The sequence below is a fragment of the Gorilla gorilla genome, chromosome 2, assembly GCF_029281585.2.
Source record: "Gorilla gorilla gorilla isolate KB3781 chromosome 2, NHGRI_mGorGor1-v2.1_pri, whole genome shotgun sequence".
NCBI lineage: Eukaryota > Metazoa > Chordata > Mammalia > Primates > Hominidae > Gorilla > Gorilla gorilla.
Genome location: NC_086017.1, coordinates 57,088,348 through 57,110,948, shown reverse-complemented (window position 1 = coordinate 57,110,948; position 22,601 = coordinate 57,088,348). Strand labels below are relative to the sequence as shown.

General features: G+C 46.7%; 1 protein-coding gene and 1 long non-coding RNA gene across 10 annotated transcripts in view; one reads left to right on the top strand and one right to left on the bottom strand.

The window, feature by feature from the left end:
* The window catches only part of KIF9 (kinesin family member 9), a 51,578-nt gene extending 38,359 nt beyond the window's left edge, over window positions 1-13,219 (top strand). For 6 of the 9 annotated variants that reach the window (XM_004034044.5, XM_031009883.3, XM_063703743.1 and 3 more), the window contains 5 exons: window positions 613-827; window positions 5,002-5,178; window positions 5,472-5,587; window positions 6,003-6,107; window positions 12,912-13,219. In XM_004034044.5, coding sequence (XP_004034092.3) covers window positions 613-827; window positions 5,002-5,178; window positions 5,472-5,587; window positions 6,003-6,107; window positions 12,912-12,962 — 664 coding nt within the window. In that variant the 3' untranslated portion in view covers window positions 12,963-13,219. Of the gene's footprint in view, window positions 1-612; window positions 828-1,712; window positions 2,062-5,001; window positions 5,196-5,471; window positions 5,589-6,002; window positions 6,108-12,911 lie in introns of those variants that run through there. The other 3 variants (XM_019023378.4, XM_055382220.2, XM_055382218.2) reach the window with 2 other exon arrangements.
* Window positions 1-22,601, bottom strand: part of LOC109026268 (uncharacterized) — a 74,785-nt gene that overhangs the window by 4,817 nt on the left and 47,367 nt on the right. The window contains exons 5-8 of the long non-coding RNA XR_010132810.1: window positions 9,759-9,860; window positions 5,435-5,564; window positions 3,060-3,225; window positions 1,434-2,017 (exon numbers count right to left, since the gene is read on the bottom strand). This is a non-coding gene — a long non-coding RNA (uncharacterized lncRNA). The remainder of the gene's footprint in view (window positions 1-1,433; window positions 2,018-3,059; window positions 3,226-5,434; window positions 5,565-9,758; window positions 9,861-22,601) is intronic.

Here is a 22,601-nt window from a genome sequence, read left to right as displayed (position 1 = left end):
GAAATCCAGGGCCAGGCACAGTGGCTCATGCCTGTAATCCCAGCACTTTGGGAGGCTGAGGCAGGTGGATCACCTGAGGTCGGGAGTTCGAGACCAGCCTGACCAACATGGAGAAACCTGGTCTCTACTAAAAATAAAAAAATTAGCCGGGTGTGGTGGCGCATGCCTGTAATCCCAGCTACTCAGGAGGCTGAGGCAGGAGAATCGCTTGAACCTAGGAGGTGGGGGTTGCAGTGAGCCGAGATTGCGCCATTTCACTCCAGCCTGGGCAACAAGAGCAAAACTCTGTCTCAAGAAAAAAAGAAAGAAAGAAAGAAATACAGAAGGAAATACACCACCATATGCCATTGTTCTTTTCTTATTGTTGTTTGTTTCTTATACTTTTCCTTGCTTTCCTCACTTTCTGCCATGGGCATATGTCCTTGTACATGTGCTGAGTAAAACAGAGAGGAGGGAATGATTCACACACAGTTTAGCTCCTGTCTTGGGTAGGTGGTGCCTAGCACTTCTGCCTCCTGGCCACAGAAGTCCCAGGGAAGAAAGATGAAGTGCCTGGTGGCTCCAAGGCAGCCACCTCATTTATCCTCTTTGGTCTCACCTTTGCATCTCAAGGCCCGACACCCCACCCTCCAAACCAGTGGCCTTTGAGGAGTTTAAGAATGAGCAAGGTAGTGAGATCAACCGAATTTTCAAAGAAAACAAATCCATCTTGAATGAACGGAGAAAAAGGGCCAGCGAGACCACACAGCACATCAATGCCATCAAGCGGGAGATTGATGTGACCAAGGAGGCCCTGAATTTCCAGAAGTCACTACGGGAGAAGCAAGGTAAATGTGTTGGATAGAGGGCTAGGGAGCTTTGGGGTCTCAGAGTCATGCTGGTCGAAGCAGAACAGCCCTTGGCACTAGAGGACTGAGATGGGAGGGGGCCAGTGGGGGTGCTGGGATGTGGCCTTCACCCATAGGTCAGATCACTTAGCTCTGGTCAGCCCCTGAGAGCCGCAGAGTCCTCCCTGTCAGCCAGCCTCTGTCTGTGGGTCCCTCATTGTTGCATTATCTCAGACCTAGGTGCTGGGCCTTCCACCCCATATGTGCTACTGTCCATGGTGAAACAGGCCCTTTGTCCTGCAGAGGTATCACTGGGAGATGGGTAGCTGGTGACCTCTACAAGGTCCATGGGTCTCTGTGTGGTTTCCTCACTGCCCCAGGTGGTCAGATTGAGGTGGGGCTGCTGGTAGGGACTATGAAAAACCAAGTAAGGGAACAAGAATGTGGATGCCAGAGAGCCAAGGGACTCACTTTCAGTAAGGCCATTCCCTATGCTGAATCCCTGACACCCGTGCCGGTCTGTCAGAGTCTTATCTCCTAGAGCTGGTGGCAGGGGGTGCTCCAGGCTCAAAGAGCAAAGGACCCCAATGTGGGGAGGGTGCTCACCTGGTTACCCTGACCCAGTGTCCTTGTCCTGGTGGCGTGCACCGCCTACACCTGCACTGAGGGCCAAGGCCCATCAAGCTTGCGTGTTCAGATGACTTATCTGAGAGGGCTGGTCAAGCGCAGATTCCCAGCCCCTCAGCCAGTGGTTCTGACTTGGGAGAGATGGAGCAGGGCCCAGGACCTGCATTTTAGTGAGTGACCATTCCAACTCTGGGACAGGTGGTTCAGAGGCCACACTGTTCTTCACACTCCTGGCTCAGTCTTATTGTCTTCTTCCAGACAGGAAACACCACAGGTTACTGGGCTTTCCATCACTAAATCACAACCCTGTTCCAGGCCAGCTTCCATGAGTGATCTCCAGATGTCACTTGGTTTATTCCTGCAAGTCAGATGCATCATCTCACTCACAGGGGGTGCATTTTACTCATTTATTTCTCAGAGGAGCAGGGCGTGGTGGCACACACTTGTAATCCTAGCATCTTGGGAGGCTGAGGCATGAAAATCGCTTGAACCCAGGAGGCAGAGGTTGCAGTGAGGCAAGATTGCGCCACTGCACTCCAGTCTGGGTGACAGATGAAGACTGTCTTGGAAAAAAATAATAATAATAATTAAACAATTATTTCTCAGAGGGCAACTTTATTTTCTAATTCTTGGGGCCATTCTTATCATACCTCACAGACCAATTATGACATGCTATTCCTGAGGGCAAAGCCCTCCACGGGTCTGGGAAGCTGGAGAAGGCCAGTGATGGTGGCTATAGACATACCCCTATCCAGAGCCACAGGGAGAGGACATGGTGAAGATTTTATGGGACAAACAAGCACTTCTTTGTCCTCTCTGCTCACACTTTCTTTGAACATACAGCCCCTTATTACATATTTAAGATAAAATATACGCATGGTATGCAGGCATATCATTTACTCCTAAATACACCTGAAAGTGGACAGTTTCAAAGGATGAGATGAGGAAGACATTAAATTTTTTTTTTCTTTTTTGAGATGGAGTTTCACTCTTGTTGCCCAGGCTGGAGTGCAATGGCATGATCCCGGCTCACTGCAACCTCCGCCTCCTGGGTTCAAGTGATTCTGCTGCCTCAGCCTCCCAAGTAGCTGCGATTACAGGCATACCCGCCACCATGCCCAGGTAATTTTGTGTTTTTAGTAGAGATGGGGTTTCTCCATGTTGGTCAGGCTGGTCTCGAACTCCCGACCTCAGGTGATCTGCCCGATTTTCGGCTGGGCGCGGTGGCTCACGCCTGTAATCCCAGCACTTTGGGAGGCCGAGGCGGGCAGATCACGAGGTCAGGAGATCAAGGCCATCCTGGCTAACACGGTGAAACCCTGTCTCTACTAAAAATACAAAAAAATTATCCGGGCGTAGGTGGTGCACGCCTGTAGTCCCAGCTGCTGGGGAGGCTGAGGCAGGAGAATGGTGTAAAACCCGGGAGGCAGAGCTTGCAGTGAGTGGAGATTGCGCCACTGCACTCCAGCCTGGGAGACAGAACAAGACTCCGTCTCAAAAAGCAAACAAAAAAAATTTATCAGTATTAAAAAAAAAACCCCATTTTTGTGCTGTCCCCCAAAAGTAGTTGTTTTTCCACTGATTATTAAAATATTAATAAAATACCTTTATTTTATTGAATTTACTTGAACAGATCAAGTAAACTCATATCTCCTAGGCCAGGCGAAGTGGCTCACGCCTGTAATCTCAGCACTTTGGGAGGCTGAGGCGGGTGGATTGCTTGAGTACAGGAGTTCGAGACCAGCCTGGGCAATACAGTGAGACCCCGTCTCTACAAAAAAACATAAAAAATTAGCTGGGCATGGTAGCACATGGCTATAGTCTCAGTTACTTGGGAGGTATGGTGAAAGGATCACCTGAGCCCAGAAGGTTGAGGTTGCAGTGAGCCATGATCATGTTACAGCACTTTAGCCTTGGCAACATAGTGAGGCCCTGTCAAATCAATCAATCAATCTCTTAGATACCTTATTATTGACAGCCACTTGTTGACCCAGGAAGGTCAACATATTTGGAACATTAGTCTCTTGTAAAAGAACTTGAGGCCAGTAATTCAAGAAAAAAAGAAACAAAAGAAAAAAAGAAAAATGTAAAAATGTAAAATCATCTTTAAATTCAACTCTTTTTTTTCCTGGAGATAATCAGAGATCCTCTGAGTAGAACAAAAGATGTTCACAGTTACTCCCCATCTCCATAGAGTACTGTAAAGCCTCTACTCTGTAAAGGATTGTGGCTTATCCAAATAATCACATCAGGGACCTCCCACAGCATAGAGACCACAGCAGATTGCTCTGCATTGAAGGTGAGACACCTGGTGAGGGTGACTCCCACTCCCCACTCCAGATCCCAGATCCCAGAGTCTAGACATTTGCTTTTCCATTAATGACTCTATTCGTGGCTTTTAATGTGTCTCACTTTTTTCTCAATAAACATCAGTGGAAGTGCTAACACTTTCCTCTAGCACCTGGGGGCTGCCTCATGCACCCCAGCCACACACCTCAGGTCACATGCAGAACACACTTACCCTACACTTGGGGATGGCGGTTGATGTGATGCCTTTGCTAAGCTTTCAGGTGCTGTGAGCAGTGGAGAGCAGGGTGAATGGCTTTGTACACCAAATTATTTTGTCTTAACCCAACAGCTGTCACTGAACTGACAGACCTTAAAAGATCCATGCAAAGAGACTAATAGCACTGACCCTTGTCCCTGGAGCCCTTTGATAGCTACTCAACACGATATAGATGTCTAATCATCTCTAACAAGAAGGTAGCTGGTGAGCTGCGCATGGTGGCTCACACCTGTAATCCCACCACTTTGGGAGGCCGAGGCAGGCGGATCACCTGAGGTCAGGAATTCAAGACCAGCCTGGGCAACATGGTGAAACCCTGTCTTTACTACAAATACAAAAATTAGCTGGGCGTGGTGGCACATGCCTGTAATCCCAGTTATTCAGGAGGCTAAGGGAGGAGAATCGCTTGAACTCGGGAGGCGGAGTTGCAGTGAGCCGAGATTGTGCCACTGCACTCTAGCCTGGGCAACAAGGCGAGACTCCATCTCAAAAAGAAAAAAAAAGAAAGTAGCTGGTGGATGTGTGTATCAGCAAGAGACAATTTGAACATCTGCTGTTATTAATAAGGAGCCTTGCCCAAGTGCCTTGTAGTACTAGCCAGTGATGGCAGTTTGTAGATGTAATTTATAAGAAAAATAGACATTTGTATACTAGGGGTGCTTACTAAATATCTTTGGCTACTAGAGTTTTAAATAAAATAAGCATGGAGCATGGGCCTTCTGTACCTTCCCCTGCCCTCTGCTCTTGTTTGTCCTAAAATGCCAGTGTGGCCCCACTGAGCTGAGCTCCCCTCCCTGTGAGATTATGCCCTGGCAGCCTGGCCTTCTTGTGCTTTGCCCATCTCCTTGCCATGGGCCAGCCCTGCCTGTGGTCTCCTGTCTTCATGATTTGCCAGCTCTGTGCCCACCTTCTGGAATCCCTTCCTCCCCCAGTTTCAGGTGGACACCTCCTCATTTCCTGACTTCTTCCATCAACTTGCAGGCAAGTACGAAAACAAGGGGCTGATGATCATCGATGAGGAAGAATTCCTGCTGATCCTCAAGCTCAAAGACCTCAAGAAGCAGTACCGCAGCGAGTACCAGGACCTGCGTGACCTCAGGGCTGAGATCCAGTATTGCCAGCACCTAGTGGATCAGTGTCGCCACCGCCTGCTCATGGGTGCGACAGTTGGGAAGGTTGGCCGCCACCTGAGGTACAAGGAGACTCAGGGAGAGGCCACAGCCTGAGTTCTGGAAGCACCCTCAGAGTTTCTCTCTGGCAGAGCCAGGGGCTGGGCAGGGGCTTCAGATGTGTGGTTCCCAGGACTGTGAGGGCCAGAGATGGAGATGGGGACAGGGTAAGACCTTGGAGCAGGAAGTGAACAGATGGTGAGCCTGCAACAGATATAAGACAGATGAGAGCACACAGCCCTTACCGGCTTCCTCAAGTTCTGTCTCCTCACCTCCTTGTAGAATTTGACATCTGGTATAATGAGTCCTTTGTCATCCCTGAGGACATGCAGATGGCACTGAAGCCAGGCGGCAGCATCCGGCCGGGCATGGTCCCTGTGAACAGGATTGTGTCTCTGGTGAGCGGCACAGGGTCAGGGGCGTGGCAGTGGTTGAGCATGGGGCAATGGGCAGTGCCCCTTGACCTCTGTTCTCAACACAAAGATGGCAGTGTGTGTGGTGCTCCCAGCCTCTCCACAGCCAGCCCAGGCAGGTGGGCAGGTACAGGTCTCTCCTCGGTTACCAAGGGATGGGGGAAAATACCACTCTTGCTACTGCCACCTTTCTAAAGCAGTTCATCCTGCTCAGGCAGCAGTTACAGGTTGTCTGTGGGAACACTGACAGACATGGGGGCTGGAGGGCTGTGAGATGCCCTTTTGGTGAGGGGGGGGTGTGTGTGGCACAAACCCAGCAAGGGACTGCCCTGATGCACACCACAGGCTCTGCTAGGGTATATCCTGACAATACCATGCTAAAGGGACTGTCCTCCCCCAGGGAGAAGATGACCAGGACAAATTCAGCCAGCTGCAGCAGAGGGTGCTTCCTGAGGGCCCTGATTCCATCTCCTTTTACAATGCCAAAGTCAAGATAGAGCAGAAGGTAACTCAGAGGCCTATGTCTCCAGGAGGATGGGGGCCTCACTGACTAGGAAACCCAGGATCATATTCCCTACTTTAGAGAGGTAGGGGAGGAATGGCACCATTCCAAGGAGATTAGTCACCCTCAGTCAGTGGGTGTCTTCTGCCAACTAGACTGCAATTGGGCTGGACCCTAGAGGAGTCCCACCAACCATGGCCAGGCCAGGACATGGCTGGTGAGTACTGACTAGCCTGTGTATGCTTCGCAGAACAAGGCCCAGGGATCCCCTGAGGCTTCCACCTGTCAGGGAGGACCTCTCCAACGGGGTCCACTCTGCACAGGTGGCAGGGGACAGAGGATCACATGCAGCTGAGGCATAGCTAGACATGGCATTAGCTATAGATTGGGTGGGGTACTCTCCTCCTCGAGCAGGTTAGGCTGGTGCAGAGGGTCTCCATTCTACTAAGGCCTTGTCTGGAGCCAGAACACAGAGGGCGCTGTGCACTGCACACTCCTCTTTGCACAGAGGCAGTGCTTATACAGCAAGTGGCAGATGCACATGGGGCAGAAGCCCAAGTGAGTTCATTCTTTCGCAAATATTTTTGTAGTTATTTATTAACATACTCATTAGGTGATACATTCAGGTGTTTCAAACATTAAGAAAGCATGAAAGTACATGGCTGGGCACGGTGGCTCACGCCTGTAATCCCAGCACTTTGGGAGGCCGAGGTGGGTGGATCACTTGAGGTCAGGAGTTCAAGACCAGCCTGGGCAACATGATGAAACCCTGTCTCTACTAAAAATACAAAAAATTAGCCAGGCGTGGTGGCACATGTGTGTAATTCCAGCTACTCAAGAGGCTGAGGCAGGAGAATCGCTTGAACTTGGGAGGTAGAGGTTGCAGTGAGCCAAGATCACACCACTTTACTCCAGCCTGTGCAATAAAGCGAAACTCTATTTCAAAAAAAAGAAAAAAAAAAATGCTGGGCCCAGTGGCTCTGGCTGGGCACGGTGGCTCACGCCTGTAATCCCAGCACTTTGGGAGGCTGAGGCAGGTGGATTGCCTGAGCTCAGGAGTTTGAGACCAGCCTGGGCAACATGGTGAAACCCTGTCTCTACTAAAATACAAAAAACTTAGCTGGGTGTGGCAGCATGCTCCTGTAGTCCCAGCCACTCGGGAGGCTGAGGCAGGACAATTGCTGGAATCTGGGAGGCGGAGGTCGCAGTGAGCTGAGATTGTACCACTACACTCCAGCCTCAGCGACAGAATGAGAGACTCCGTCTCCAAAAAAAAAAAGAAAGTACAAATGCTGTCCCCCTCTATCAGCTTCTGATAGGGCACCCCTGTCACTTGTTTCAGATCCTGGCAACCCCTTCTGACAGGACACCCCATCACTTGTTTCTAGTTTTCCCCTCAGTTTTCTCTCTTTCTTTTTTTTGGGGGGGGTGGGATGGAATTTCACTCTTATTGCCCAGGCTGGAGTGCAATGGCGTGACCTCACCTCACTGCAACCTCTGCCTCCCAGGTTCAAGTGATTCTCCTGCCTCAGCCTCCTGAGTAGCTGGGGGCATGCTACCATGCCCGGCTAATTTTTTGTATTTTTAGTAGAGATGGGGTTTCACCATGTTGGCCAGGCTGGTCTCGAACTCCTGACCTCAGGTGATCCACCTGCCTCGGCCTCCCAAAGTGCTGGGATTACAGGCGTGAGCCATCGTGCCTGGCTTCCCCTCAGTTTTCTGCATCTTGCTTTTTCTACTTAGCAACACATCCTGAAGATCATGCTGTGTCAACCTATAGGTGCTTCTGTGTCTTTTTTTTTTCTTTTCTTTTCTTTTGAGACAGTGTTGTGCTCTGTTGCCCAGGCTAGAGTGCAGTGGCATGATCATGGCTCATTACAGCCTTGACCTCACAGATTGAAGTGATCCTCCCACCTCAGCCTCCCGAGTAGCTGGGACTATAGGCATACACCACATGCCCAGCTAATTTTTTTTTTTTTTGGTAGAGATGGGGTTTTGCCTTGTTGCCCAGGCTGGTCTCAAACACCTAGGCTCAAGTGATCCGCCTGCCCTGGCCTCCCAAAGTGCTGGGATTACAGGCATGAGCCATTGTACCTGGCCGGTTTTTTCTTATTAATTTTTAGGAACTTTTTTTTTTTTTTTTTTTTTTTGAGACAGAGTCTCACTCTGTCGCCCAGGCTGGAATGCAGTGGCACAGTCTTGGCTCACTGCAACTTCTGCCTCTGGGCTCAAACTATTCTCCTGCCTCAGCCTCCTGAATAACTGGGACTACAGGCACCCGCAACCACACTCAGCTAATTTTTTTGTATTTTAAGTAGAGGCAGGGTTTCACCATATTGGCCAGGCTGGTCTCGAACTCCTGACCTCAGGTGATCCACCCACCTTGGCCTCCCAAAGTGCTGGGATTACAGATATGAGCCACTGCACCTGATCAAGAAATTAGCTCTTTGTGATATGATTTACAACTATTTTTTCCTGTTTGTCATTTGTCTTTTGACTTTCCTTATGGTTTTTTTTTTTTTTTTTTTTTTTTTTTGAGATGGAGTCTCGCTCTGTCGCCCAACCTGGAATGCAGTGGCGTGATCTCGGCTCACTGCAACTCCGCCTCCCGGGTTCACGCCATTCTCCTGCCTCAGCCTCCTGAGTAGCTGGGACTACAGGCGCCCACCACCACGCCCAGCTAATTTTTTGTATTTTTAGTAGACACGGGGTTTCATCGTGTTAGCCAGGATGGTCTCGATCTCCTGACCTCTTGATCCACCCGCCTCGGCCTCCCAAAGTGCTGGGATTACAGGTGTGAGCCAGCATGCCCGGCCGACTTTCCTTATGGTTTTTTGTAGGTATTTTGTTATTTTTAAGAAATCAAGCTTAGTCCATTTAGGCTGCTGCAACAAAATACCTTAGACTGGGGAATTTATAAACAGCAGAAATGGGCTGGGCGCGGTGGCTCACGCCTGTAATCCCAGCACTTTGGGAGGCTGAGATGAGTGGATCACCTGAGGTCAGGAGTTCGAGACCAGCCTGGCCAACATGGTGAAACCTCGTCTCTACTAAAAATACAAAAATTAGCCGGGTGTGGTGACACATGCCTGTAGTTCCAGCTACTCGGGAGGCTGAGGCAGGAGAATTGCTTGAACCCGGGAGGTGGAGGTTGCGGTGAGCTGAGATCGCACCACTGCACTCCAGCCTGGGTGACAGAGTGAGACTCCGTAAAACAAAACAAAACAAAACAAAAAAAACAGCAGAAATGTATTGCTCACAGTTCTGGAAGCTGGCAAGTATAACATCAAGGCATCAGCAGATATGGGCTAGTAAGGGTTTGCCCTCCGCTTCAGAGGTGGTGCCTTCTAGTTGTATCCTCACACAGCAGAGGTGCAATAAACTAACGAGCTCCCTCAGGCCCCTTTTATAGGGCACTAATCCCATCCCTGAGGGTAGAGCCTTCAAGACCTGTCACCTCTCAAAGGCCTCACCTCTTCATAGCATCACCATGGGGGTTAGCTTTCAACATATGAATTTTGGGGAGACACTGATATTCAGACCATAGCACGAGTTTATCGGTATTCTTTTTCTTAGTTTCTGGATTTTGTGTCATCATTTCCCCCAGTTGAATTCACTCTTTACGTTTAGGATTAAGCTGACATCTTCACTTACCTGATGGCTGTGAGGAGCTGAAGCCCATCCAGAGAGGCTTAGGCATAGGGGTCTCTTACATGGATTCTGAAGGTCCCATAGAGCAGCACGTCCCATCCTGTGCTGTGCACACAAATCACCAGGGGTCTTTTTAGAATGCAGATGGCCGGTAACAATAGCTCGTGCCTATAATCCCAGTACTTTGGGAGGCTGAGGCGGGCAGATCACTTGAGGCCAGGAGTTCGAGACCAGCCTGGCCATTGTGGTGAAACCCCATCTCTACTAAAAATACAAAAATTAGCCAGCCATGGTGGTGCATGCCTGTGCACGCCTGTAATCCCAGCTACTTGGGAGGCTGAGGTGTGAGAATTGCTTAAACCAGGGAGGTGGAGGTTGCAGTGAGCCAACCTTGCACCACTGCACTCCAGCCTGGGCAACGAAGAGAAACTCTCTGTATAAAAAAAAGAAAAAAAAAAAAAGTAGATACTGATGGAGCCTGAGATTCTATATTTTGAATAAACTCCCAGATGATGTCCATGCTGCTAGTCCAGGACCACACTTGGGGTAGCACACTTAGAGGCTTTACCTTAGAACCTGCTCTTTATTAGGTTGAAGACGTTCTTTTCTGTTCCTATTCATTGAGTGTGTGTTTTTTTTTCTCAATCGTTAAAGGAATATTGGAACCGTTATCTTTTTGCATACTGCCTCCCTTTTCTTTCTATTCTCATTCCCAGGACTCTGATTAGATGTATTTTATTTCATTCTGTCCTCTGTATCTCTTAAAATATCTTATGTTTCTTCCAGCTCCTCATTTCTCTATGCTGTAATTTAGGTAACTTTTTTTTTTAGATGGAGTTTTCCTCTTTCACCCCGGCTGGAGTGAAGTGGCGCAATCTCGGCTCACGGCAGCCTCTGCCCCCTGGGTTGTAAGCGATTCTCCTGCCTCAGCCTCCCAAGTAGCTGGGATTATAGGCATGTGCCACCATGCCTGGCTAATTTTTGTATTTTTAATACAGACAGGGTTTCACCGTGTTGGCCAGGCTGGTCTCGAACTCCTGACCTCGTGATCCACCCGCCTTGGCTTCCCAAAGTGCTGGGATTAGAGGCATGAGCCACTGTGCCCAGCCTGGGTAACTTCTTTTTTCCCCCCCCCCCTAAGATGGAGTCTTCCTCTGTCACCTAGGCTGGAGTGCAATGGTGTGATCTTGGCTCACTGCAACCTCTGCCTCCCAGGTTTAGGCGATTCTCCTTCCTCGGCCTCCCGAGTAGCTGGTATTATAGGCATGCGCCACCACTACCGGCTAATTTTGTATTTTTAGTAGAGATGGGGTTTTTCCTGTTGGTCAGGCTGGTCTCGAACTCCCGACCTCAGGTGATCTGCCCGCCTCGGCCTTCCAAAGTGCTGAGATTACAGGCATGAGCCATCGTGCCTGGCATTCTTTTTCTTTTTAATTAAAAACAATTTTTTAAAAATAGAGACTGGGTCTCCCTATGTTGCTCAGGCTGGTCTTCAGTTCCTAGACTCAAGGGATCCTCCTGCCTGGGCCTTCCAAAGTGCTGGGATTACAGGCATGAGCCACTGCACCCAGCCTTTTTTTTTTTTTTTTTTTGACAAGGTCTTGCTCTGTCACCCAAGCTGGAGGGAGTGCAGTGACACGATCATAGCTCACTGCAGTCTTGATATCCTGGGCTCAAGCAATCCTCTCACCTCAGCTTCCCAAAGTGCAGGGATCATGGGCGTGAGCCCCTATGCCCAGCTAGTTATTTTAAATAAATTCTTATTTTATGCTTTTTAAAAGGCTTTGAGATAGAATTTGCATACCATACAATTCGCCCATTTAAAATGTGCAGCTCACCAGTCACGGTGGCTCACGCCTGTAATCCCAGCACTTTGGGAGACTGAGGTGGGTGGATCACTTAAGGTGAGGAGTTCAAGACCAGCCTGGCCAACATGGTAAAACCCTGTCTTTACTAAAAACACAAAAACTAGCCGGGGATGGTGGTGCACACGTGTAATCACAGCTACTCAGGAGGCTGAGGCAGGAGAATCGCTTGAACCCAGGAGGCAGAGGTTGTAGTGAGCCGAGATTGTGCCACTGTACTCCGGCCTGGGTGACAGAGCGAGACTCCATCTCAAAAAAAAAAAAAAATTCTAAATCATTAAGCAGAGGAGTCCTGTATTTCTACAGGTCAAAATTCTATTCTCTCATTCCCCAATCTCTAGAATTCTCTGTGTTGGCCATTTTTAATGTTTAAGATATGCCCATGCACAGACTTTTTATGCAAATGTTATACTCGAACCATTCCATGTTCTTTCGATTCTATGTTTTAGTTATTTAAATATATATTTTCATATAGGAAACATATAGATCAGATTTTTCATGGTCAAAATCTGTTTCCTGTTTTACTGAGTCTCATGGTGTCTTGACAGTGGCGTGTGTATGTGTGTGTGTTTGTGTTGCGAGCTTGTGTTTGATTGAACTTAAGCTCAAGGAGACCTGAACACATAAATAGAAATTATTTTCCCCCTGAAAAGGTTTGCACTTGCTTTCTGCAGTTACCCATGGGGCATTACCAACCCAGGACCATTTTAACCCTCTTCAAGAATTCCAGTTTAATATGGGAGCTTCAATTCAGACTCCTACTTTGTGGGGAACCTAAGATTCCATGTTCCAAGCTAGTTTTAGCGTTTGCTGGCTTACAGCCCACTGTTTCTGTTTCAGCCTACAGTTTTCACCTGCTTTCTAAGAGCCTAGTGATGCATTAAAAAGGTATAATTTGTGAACATCTGATTGATTGCAGTGGCAAAGAGAGGGCCCTTCTGAATACCTGGCCCCTAACTCCTCTGGAGATAGAACCCTCTTCTTTTCTTTCTGAACCTATTCCCTATCAGAAATTCCCAAGAATGCCCTTGAAACCTACATGCCTCCTTTCAAATATGCCTGCCAGACTGTTTTAAAATAGTTTTACACACTTTCTTTAGGATAAAAGAATGAAAGAGTTTGAATGGAATGTTATTTCTCAGAGAATTGGGGCTACTCAGAAGGAATCCTTGTCCACAACCCATGATGTTTGCAGGAGGAATGATAGGGTGAATGTGAGTGGCCTGGTCTGAGTCCCTGCTATGTCTATCCCTCCTAGTAAGTTCCTGTTTTCTCTTCCCTCTGTGTCCAGCATAATTACTTGAAAACCACGATGGGCCTCCAGCAGGCACATAGAAAATAGAACCTCATCGCCAGTACCTTAAAGGACAAGACCAGCAACTCCGACCTACTGTAGTGGAGCTGCTCAACCACCTGGCCCAGAGCTGCAGCCCCTCTACTCCAATGCTGGGACCCAGCACAGAGAACACATATGGCCTGCATGTTGGGAGGAGCATCCTCCAAGGACAACCTTGCTCATCTCCACAGAGCACTTTGGGTTTTAATTCCCTGTCTTATATGCAGGGACAGGATAAAATAACTTTCTAGTTTGGACTTTCAGTGCTCATCTGAGAACTTTGTCTTATTTCCTGTCTGAAAGGACATATTCTCTATGTATGTGTGAGGTCAGAACTGAGTCTCAAGTAGGAAGGCAGAAAAGTAGCTCAGCCAGGCTCCTCCTGGCAGGCCTTTGTCACACTGGTCAGCCCCTTTCCTGGATAGACATCCTAGGGTGGGGGTGGTGAGCTTGGTCTGAGGAGCTCTGCTTCTCACAGCTCCCTCAGACCCTAAGTTCTCTCAAGTTCTCTCAATCTTTTCTGTGTTTCTGAGCCAGTGAAGAAGACAGGAGGAGGCCCTCCTTCATTTGGCAACCAGGGGAGGATAAGGTCTAGCCACAGAGACCAGAAAGGGATGAGGCAGAGCTGGCTCCATGTACCAGGGAATAAATGAGCAGCTTCTGGGAGACACATCCTCTGCGTGTTTCCAGAACACCACGGCCTTCCCTACGCAGCATGCACGGCCACCAGGCGCCAGGGTGCCTCCCTGTGTAGGGAGGCTTTCTCTCTCTGTGTAGGCTGCACTGAGCAGAAGTGAAAGTGAACGATTTACCCTGAATAGGAACTGGGATCACTGTCAAGGCTGAGCAGGGAAGAGAGAAGATACCACTCTCTATCAAGTTACCAGGCTGCAGCTTGGGCCCTTGGTGGTGGCACCAAAGGGAAAGAGTTCACTACTTTGCTCAGAGAACAAACTCAGGCCCTCTGGGGCCTTCCAGGCTGACTGATACGCCCCTGGGTTGGTAAACCAAGTCTCCACTGAGTGAAAAGTTTCAGTGTTTCCTTGGAATTGTATCTCACCCCCCCTTCTGTTCTTATGGGTCAAGGCCTTGGCCTGGCACTCTGTGGGTGCTCCCCCATCTGACACCCTCATCAGGCCCTTGAGGTTTCTGTTATTCTTCCAACAGTGGGAGAGGAGGTTCTGCTCACCTGGCAGTCCTGTCTTGGGAAGCTGTGAGAGAAAAATACATCACTTCTGGTGGGTGATATCTAGCTCTGGGACCACTTTGTATGAGGAAAGATGGAAGGAACTAGGTCTGCTTACCTGAAGAGGAAGAGAAATGTGACAGAGGCCATGAGGGGCTGCCAGGTAGAAGGGAAAGCAAGAGGATGTGGATGTGGGCTGAATGAGTAGCAAACATTTTTCCCAAAGGTTTTGTTGTTGTTGTTGTTGTTTTTGAGACAGGGTGTCACTCTGTCATCCAGGCTGGAGTGCAGTGGTGCCATCACAGCTCCTTGCAGCCTCAACCTCCTGGGCTCAATCCTCCCACCCCAGCCTCCTGAGTAGCTGGGACTACAGGTGCGCACCACCATGCCTGGCTAGTTTTTTAAATTTTTTCTGGAGATGGAGTCTCACTATGTTGTCAAGAATGGTCTTGAAACTTCTGGGCTCAAACGATCCTCCCACCTCAGCCTCCCAAAGTGCCAAGGGATTACAGGTATGAGCCACCTCTCCTGGCCAAGATTGTTATCTCAAAATAAGAAGAGGCTTAAAATGAGAGCAGTCCTGGCATGAAGTCATTAGTGAGGGCCCTGCAGCAGTAGGCTGTCTGGCAAGGAGGTTGCACCTGGTTGAAGGTTGAACTGGATAGTATCTATCCAATCAAAAACCCTGTGATTCTGCTCTTCAGCCCATCAGCAGATGGACATGGATTTTGTTGAAGAAAGTGATAGGATTGCCTTGAGGGCTCTGCCCTCTCCCTCCTCCAGCTCCTTTCTCTTCCCCTGACTGATGCTTCCATGAGTCGATGCTTCCAATATGGCAGGAAGGTAGGGGTGTTGTGTTCATTCAGATGGGTCTGTCATTCCAGAAAATAGTTCCTGCTGAGTTAATTTGCCATCCAAGTCACCCCTGGAGGGACTTCCAGTTGCAACAATGTGACAGGTGAGATAATCTGAAAACATTCCTGCTACAAATAGAGGTGCTGACTAAAGTATAACATTCTTTTAAATACAGTTGACCCTTGAGGCCACATGCGGTGGTTCATGCCTGTAATCCCAGCACTTTGGGAAGCTGAGGCAGGTAGATCACTTGAGGCCAGGAGTTTGAGACCAGCCTGGCAAACATGGCAAAAACCCGTCTCTACTAAAAATACAAAAATTAGCCGGGTGTGGTGGTGCACACCTGTAATCCCAGCTACTTGGGAGGCTGAGACACAAGAATTGCTTGAACCTGGGAGGTGGAGGCTGCAGTGAGCTGAGATCATGCTGCCGCACTCCAGCCTGGGGAACAGAGATTCTGTCTCAAAAAAAAAGAAAAAGAGAAAAGAAATACAGTTGACCCTTGAACAACACGGGTTTGAAATGCACAAGTCTACTTATACATGGGATTTTTTCAACCAAAGGTGGATTGAAAATACAGTATTCAAGGGATGCAAAATCTGCATATGTGGAGAGTCAACTTTTTGTATGTGCAGGTTCCGCAGGGCTGAGTGCAGGACTTATGTGTGGGTTTTGGCATATGGAAGGGGCCCTGGAGCCAATCCCACATGTATACCAAGGGACGACTGTACAAAGTAAGATTTGCAAGCAAGAAAGGGAACTGTCAGGAGCTGAACATAAAGGAGGAACTGAAAACCTGAGTGGTCAGCGTGTGAACTGGCTATGTCTTCTAGGGACCAGGAGAAGGTATGTGAGCGGATTGTTACTTTTGAAGTTTAAATGTCTACATAAGTATGAGAAATAAGACTTCAGTTCATGCCATATAGGAAGCTGGAAATGGGACTGCCTGAATAAAGATGGCACCCTGAAGGCTTCATCACTGGTGAAGAGGTGAGCTAGAAAACCGAATGTCTAATTGTCTCCCTAAACATACTTTACCCATAACCTTCCTTAGCCTAATTGCTCAGGCTAAAATCCTTAGTTTTGTACTTCATTCCGCTCATCTCTCAGACCTCACACTGAATCTATCCAGAAATTCAGTAGGCTTTACCTTCCTCCTATATTCAAAATCTGACCACTTCTCACCACTTCTTGCCTGGATATTGCAACAGCTTCCTGTCTCCTGGCTTCTCCTTTTGCTATTTCCAGAACAGCAGCCTGGCTGAACCTTTTTTTTTTCTTTCTCATGCTGGAGAGCAGTGGCATGATCCTAGCTCACTGCATCCTCGAACTCCTGGGTTCAAACAATCCTCCCATGTCAGCCTCCAGAGTAGGTAGGATTACAAGCCACCAGGTCTAGCCCTGGTTGACCTTCTGAAATATGTTAGATCACATTACACCTCTTCTCAAATTTTTAATGGTTTCCTATTTTGCTCAGAGTGAAACCCAAGTCCTTAAAACATCCCACAAGATCCTATATAATCGTGACTTCTATGATTTCTCTACTCTTGTCTCGTCTACTGTCCCCTTGCTCACTCTACTCCAGCCACATGGGCTTCCTTACTTTTCCTCCCAACATGCCAGACAGACAGCTCCTGCTTCCAGGCCTTTGCAATGGCTGTTTCCTCTGCCTAAAACATTCTTTCCCTGCATGTCCACATGATTCACTTTCCTAAGTCCTTACTTAAATGTCACTTTTTTTTTTTTGAGTCGGAGTCTCGCTGTGTCTCCCAGGCTGGAGTGCAATGGTACAATCTTGGCTCACTGCAACCTCCGCCTCCCAGCTTCAAGCGATTCTCCTGCCTCAGCCTTCCGAGTAGCTGGGATTACAGGCACGTGCCACCACACCCAGCAAACTTTTGTATTTTTAGTAGAGATGGGGTTTCACTATATTGGCCAGGCTGGTCTCTTGGCCAGGCTGGTCTCAAACACCTGACCTCGTGATCCGCCTGCCTCGGCCTCCCAAAGTGCTGGGATTACAGGCGTGAATCACCATGCCCGGCCCTTTTTTGAGACAGAGTTTCACTCTCTTGACAGGCTGGAGTGCAGTGGTGCGATCTCTGTTCACTGCAACCTCTGCCTCCTGGGTTCAAGCGATTCTCACACCTCAGCCTCCAAGTAGCTGGGATTACAGGCGCGCACCACCACGCCCAGCTAATTTTTTTTTTGTTTTTTTTGTTTTTTGTTTTTTTTTTAGTAGAGACGGGGTTTTTCACCATGTTGGCCAGGCTGGTCTCAAACTCCTGACCTCGAGTGGTCTGCCTGCATCAGCCTCCCAAAATGCTGGGATTATAGGCATGAGCCACCACGCCCGGCTTTAAATGTCACATTCTGTAGCAGATGCTGTCATGCCTTGACACAGTCCCTTGCACTTGCCATTACTGCTAATGGCTTCCTAGTGAAAGCATCTGCAACTTTCCACATAAAGGCTTTGTCTACATAGGTGTTCATCTGCTTCAGGGTAGTTCCAAATGCCAGGGAGTTAACGACACCTTTAGGAGCAACCCTCAACCAATAAATCAGTGGATTATTATCTCAACTTTCTCCCCTTTGGGTAGAACAACTCCTCTGGGCATGTTTTCCACTAAATGGAACTTTCCCAGGACTTCCCAGCATAAACACACAAATTCACACATACACGAATGGAGCCAAAGAAAAAAATAGTTGATATATTGTTTGTGGGCTTGTCAATGAAATGATAACATCTTAAAATACTTAGGCTAGGCACAGTGACTCATGACTGTAATACTGGCACTTTGAGTGGCTGAGGTAGGAGGATTGCTTGAGCTCAGAAGTTCGAGACCAGCCTGGGCAACATGGCAAAATCCCATGTCTATAAAAATAAAATAAAAAATTACCTGGGCATGGTGGCACTCCAACCTGACAACAGAGTGAGACCCTGTCTATATATATATATGTAAATGGAATTTGAGGAGAAAAGTAAAAATAAGAAAACAAAAAAGAAGCATAAAAAAGAATATATGCTTGATATATATAACATTATTTTAACAGCTTTAATTTTTTTTAATGGGCTCAAGCAATCATACCACTAAAAATCCTGGCTAATTTTTTTTTTTTAACTTTCTATAGACAAGTTCTCACTATATTGCCCAGGTTGGTCTTGAACTCCTGGGCTCAAGTGATCCTCCTGCCTTGGCCTCCCAAAGTGCTGGTATTATAGGCATGAGCCACTGCACCTGGCCTGTATTTTTAATAATATATATTATAAAAGTGTAATGAAAAGGATACAATTGAATCAGTATAGCACCCAAAGTTTCTTTCTAAAGGTCTGAGATTCAAGGTAGGACAAAAAGCTCTGGAGAGTCCCTCCTATGTTCCATTATCTTTAATCCAAAGAGCTCAGATACCTCTATTACTATTTCCTCTGGCACTGCAGGGAAGTTCCAAGCCACCTGGTCCACACTAGCTGGGCCCAGGGAGTATCGGTCTGGGCTTGATTGTTGGTCAGTGGATTGCACTTTTATGAAGCAATACAAAATAGGGACAGATCACAGGCTTTGGGCCAGAGACACCTGAGTTTAGATTGGGATTCTGTATCTTACTGACATTTGACATTGAGTAAGTTGTCTAATTTCTCTGCCTTCCTTTCCTTGTGTATAGAACCATGATCATCGTAGGGCTTTGTGGAATGATGTGAAGTGCACAGCAGGTCCTCAACCAATTGAAACAGCCATGACAGTAACAATAACTATGAAAATAAAGATGCGAATGTACCCAGCATTATGTTTGATAGGTGATTAGCTTGTACACACACACACACACACGCACATACATATACATGCATGCACACATACAACCAATGTTAGTCTCCCTCTCCACTCCCCAAAATGGATTTTGGATTTGAAGAGGCAGCATTTGGGCCAATATTATCTCTCTCCAATTAATGCTGACTGTCATGGCATTTTAAGACCAATCTCTGGCAGGGCACGGTGGCTCACACCTGTAATCCCAGCACTTTGGGAGGCCGAGGCAGGCGGATCACTTGACGCCAGGAGTTCGAGACCAGCCTGGCCAACATGGTAAAACCCCATCTCTACTAAAAATTTTAAAAAATTAGCTGGGTGTTACAGCTGGGTGAAACAGTGAGACCCTGTCTCAAAAAATTAAAAAAAAAAAAGGGGCAAACCAATAATCTAAGGGCAAATTCTTATGCCAAACCTTATTTTAAGATTGGACTCTGGGCCAGGCACGGTGGTTCATGCCTGTAATCCCAGGACTTTATGAGGCCAAGGTGGGCAGATCACTTGAGGTAAGGAGTTCAACACCAGCCAGGCATGGTGGTAGATGCCTCTAATCCTAGCTACTCCGAAGGCTGAGGCAGGAGAATCGCTTGAACCTGGGAGGTGGAGTTGCAACGAGCCAAGATTGTACCACTGCACTCCAGCCTGAGCAACAAAGAAAGACTCTAAAAAAAAAAATTGTTAGCACCCAAAATGTGGAGGGTGCAACCCAAAATGAGTTGCACATTTATACTATGGAAGAGTATAAATGAAAATAAGCTATTGAAAATAAGATAGACATATTATTAAGCAAAATATATAATAAAACATTATGTATATTGTGTTCCATTTCACTCAAATATATATGCACAAGAAATAAAAAATATCACTCTGCAAATATTATCAGTAGTTATCTCTGGAGAGTGGGATGTTGGGTGATTTTTTTTTTTTGGAAGAAGGAGGAGAAAAGAAGTCAGAGGCTCTAGTCATACTCTCTTTTAGGGTTTGAACTTCAGAGGATGGTGTATGCAATAAAGGTCCACAGTTTTGGCGGTGGTGTCAGAAGTGCCAGAGTGGGCAGCTCGTCCTAGATTCCCTGGAGCTGCCATTAGAGAGCCTGTGGAGCATTCAGTAATAGCCGACCAACATCCTCCTTCCAACTTGTCACCCCTGCCAACATGGTTCTCTAGCCAACATGGTGTTCCTCCAACATGGTGCCACCACTAATATGGTGCTATATCCAACAGGGGGTTCCCACCACAGTTGTACTCTATCCCCCATGGCACTAGACTCAACGTGACATCAGGACCAACATGACCTGAGCCATAGAGTGCCTGTGCCTGAGGAAGGCTATCAGGCAGCAGAGTCTGAGGTCAGCCTCACTGACTAGCGTATCCCAGTGAGGTGCCAGAACAGGGGTAGACTCCAAGTGGTCTGAACAAGTAAGAACCATTCACCTTTCCTGTTCAGGTTTCCTTACTCAGGTTCAAAAATAGAGTTTTGCACACATTTGATTTGTGGTTGTTGAATTTATACCTACTATATTTCCCATTGCACCAGCATTGGCTGGTTTTCTCACTATGAGAAGGAATGTCAAAACATTTAAGCTTATCAACAGGATCAGGTCCTTGGACCTGCATTCTGCAGATTCATTTTCTGCCCCAGGAGCCTGTTACTTTGGCTTTTTTTTTTTTTTTTTTTGACAGAGACTTGCTCTGTCACCCAAGCTGGAGTGCAGTGGCACAATCTTGGCTCACTGCAACCTTCACTTCCCAGGTTCAAGTGGTTCTCCTGCTGCAGTCTCCTGAATAGCTGGAATTGCAAGTGCACAACACCACAGACAGCTAATTTTTGGTTTTTAGTAGAGACAGGGTTTCGCCATGTTGGCCAGGCTGGTCTCGAACTCCTGACCTCACGTGATCCACCCACTTCAGCCTCCCAAAGTGCTGGGATTACAAGCATGAGCCACTGTGCCTGGCCACTTTGGCCTTTCTTGAAGTTACCCCCTAGAGAGATGTTTTAGGGCTTTTTCCTTCAGAATGCCCTCTTCAGGAATAATTATGACTCTGTTCTTCCTAAATTTACCCGTGTCTTTGGCAGCATTTTGCCACATAGGTTTTTCTATAACTAAACCCCCCTTTTATAATTTTAAGTTCTTTGCCCTTTGAAAGACCTTTTATTTACTAATTAATTTGCAAAGAGTGCTTTAGTTTACTCATTAACAATGACCACTGCTCTTGACAGACTGTATACTCTTTTTGTACAATCCATATTTTAACCACATTGAAGAAAATTTAAGAAAAACACAGTCCTCGTATATCTCCCACCTAACACATCAAATTTTTCCAGTTTACCTTGAAACCAAAACAGACTCTGACTTGTTGAAATCAATGTTCTAGCTTTTGTACCTAAAATGCTATTATACACATCTCCACATGGTTTGTCTTTGACATTGCAAGTTCTGTTGATTGCTTGGTATTTCATCACACTGATAAATTAATATTTTTTTATAAAATTAAAAAAAAATAAAATAGAGACAGGGTCTTGTTATGTTGCCCAGGCTAGTTTCAGACTCCTGAGCTCAAGCAGTCTCTTGCGTCAGCCTCCCAAAGTGCTGGGATTATAGGTGTGAGCCACTGCATCCAGACAATTAGCATCTTTTGAGCCATTTTCCAAGTATAGGCAGTTTGATCCTTTAAAAAGTGCTCTGCAATGGCCTCAATATAGGAAATTAAACAAGGCCACACAGTGACTACAGATCTTTTTTTATTTTTTATTTTTTGAGATGAAGTTTTGCTCTTGTTGCCCAGGCTGGAGTGCAATGGTGTGATCTCAGCTCACCGCAACCTCCGCCTCCCAGGTTCAACCGATTCTCCTGCCTCAGCCTCCTGAGTAGCTGGGATTATAGGCACGCGCCCATGCCTGGCTAATTTTGTATTTTTAGTAGAGACAGGGTTTCTCCATGTTGGTCAAGCTGGTCTCGAACTCCCAACCTCAGGTGATCCACCCGCCTTGGCCTTCCAAAGTGCTGGGATAACAGGCGTGAGCCACCGCACCCAGCAACTACAGATCTTTAAACAAAAAGAGCTCTAAAGGGAAAATCAAATTTTGATTTTATACTATTCAAAAAAAGAAAACTATTAAACTATTAAAACTAAAAAATCATGAAACTGTTAATGAAAAGGTCTCTCTTGTCAACTTCAATGTCAAATAACATTCAACACTAATAAAAATTAGTGTATGTGCAAACTAGGCATAAATAATAAAAGAAGCTGTGTATGGTTTATTCGTGAAAACCACATATATATATATGAGAAAAAGAGTGAAACTAAGTTAAAACCTGGGCACTCTGCCCCCAGGATCTGAATTCAGATAAATAAGAGCAGGGTGGTGGGAGAAATTACAATTTTTGTTCAACAATTTTGCCTCTTCCATCCCTTGACTTGCCCTAGAATGCTTACCTCTTATTAGAGAATCACTCGAGAGTGAGCAGAGACAGTATGGGTAAGAAATTCAGTTCTAGATGCTAAAAATGTCTCTCTACATATGTTTAACATAAGCCAAGTCTTTAAATGTGCATTCCTGGAATGAAAAGGAGTATAGTTATTCTTTTAAATATAATTGAAATGTTTTAATGGGACTACTAAATCTTCCCAGGTACATTGGGTAAAGTATCCAGATGAAACTTTTATGTGATTTCTTTCAGTTTGTTGTTCATTATTCAATAAGGTAGTTAAAATCATTCTAAACAAATCATGTCACAAAATATTTATTATTACAGTAAATTCTTATGTATCTTAAAAATTGTTAAATATTTTCTATCTT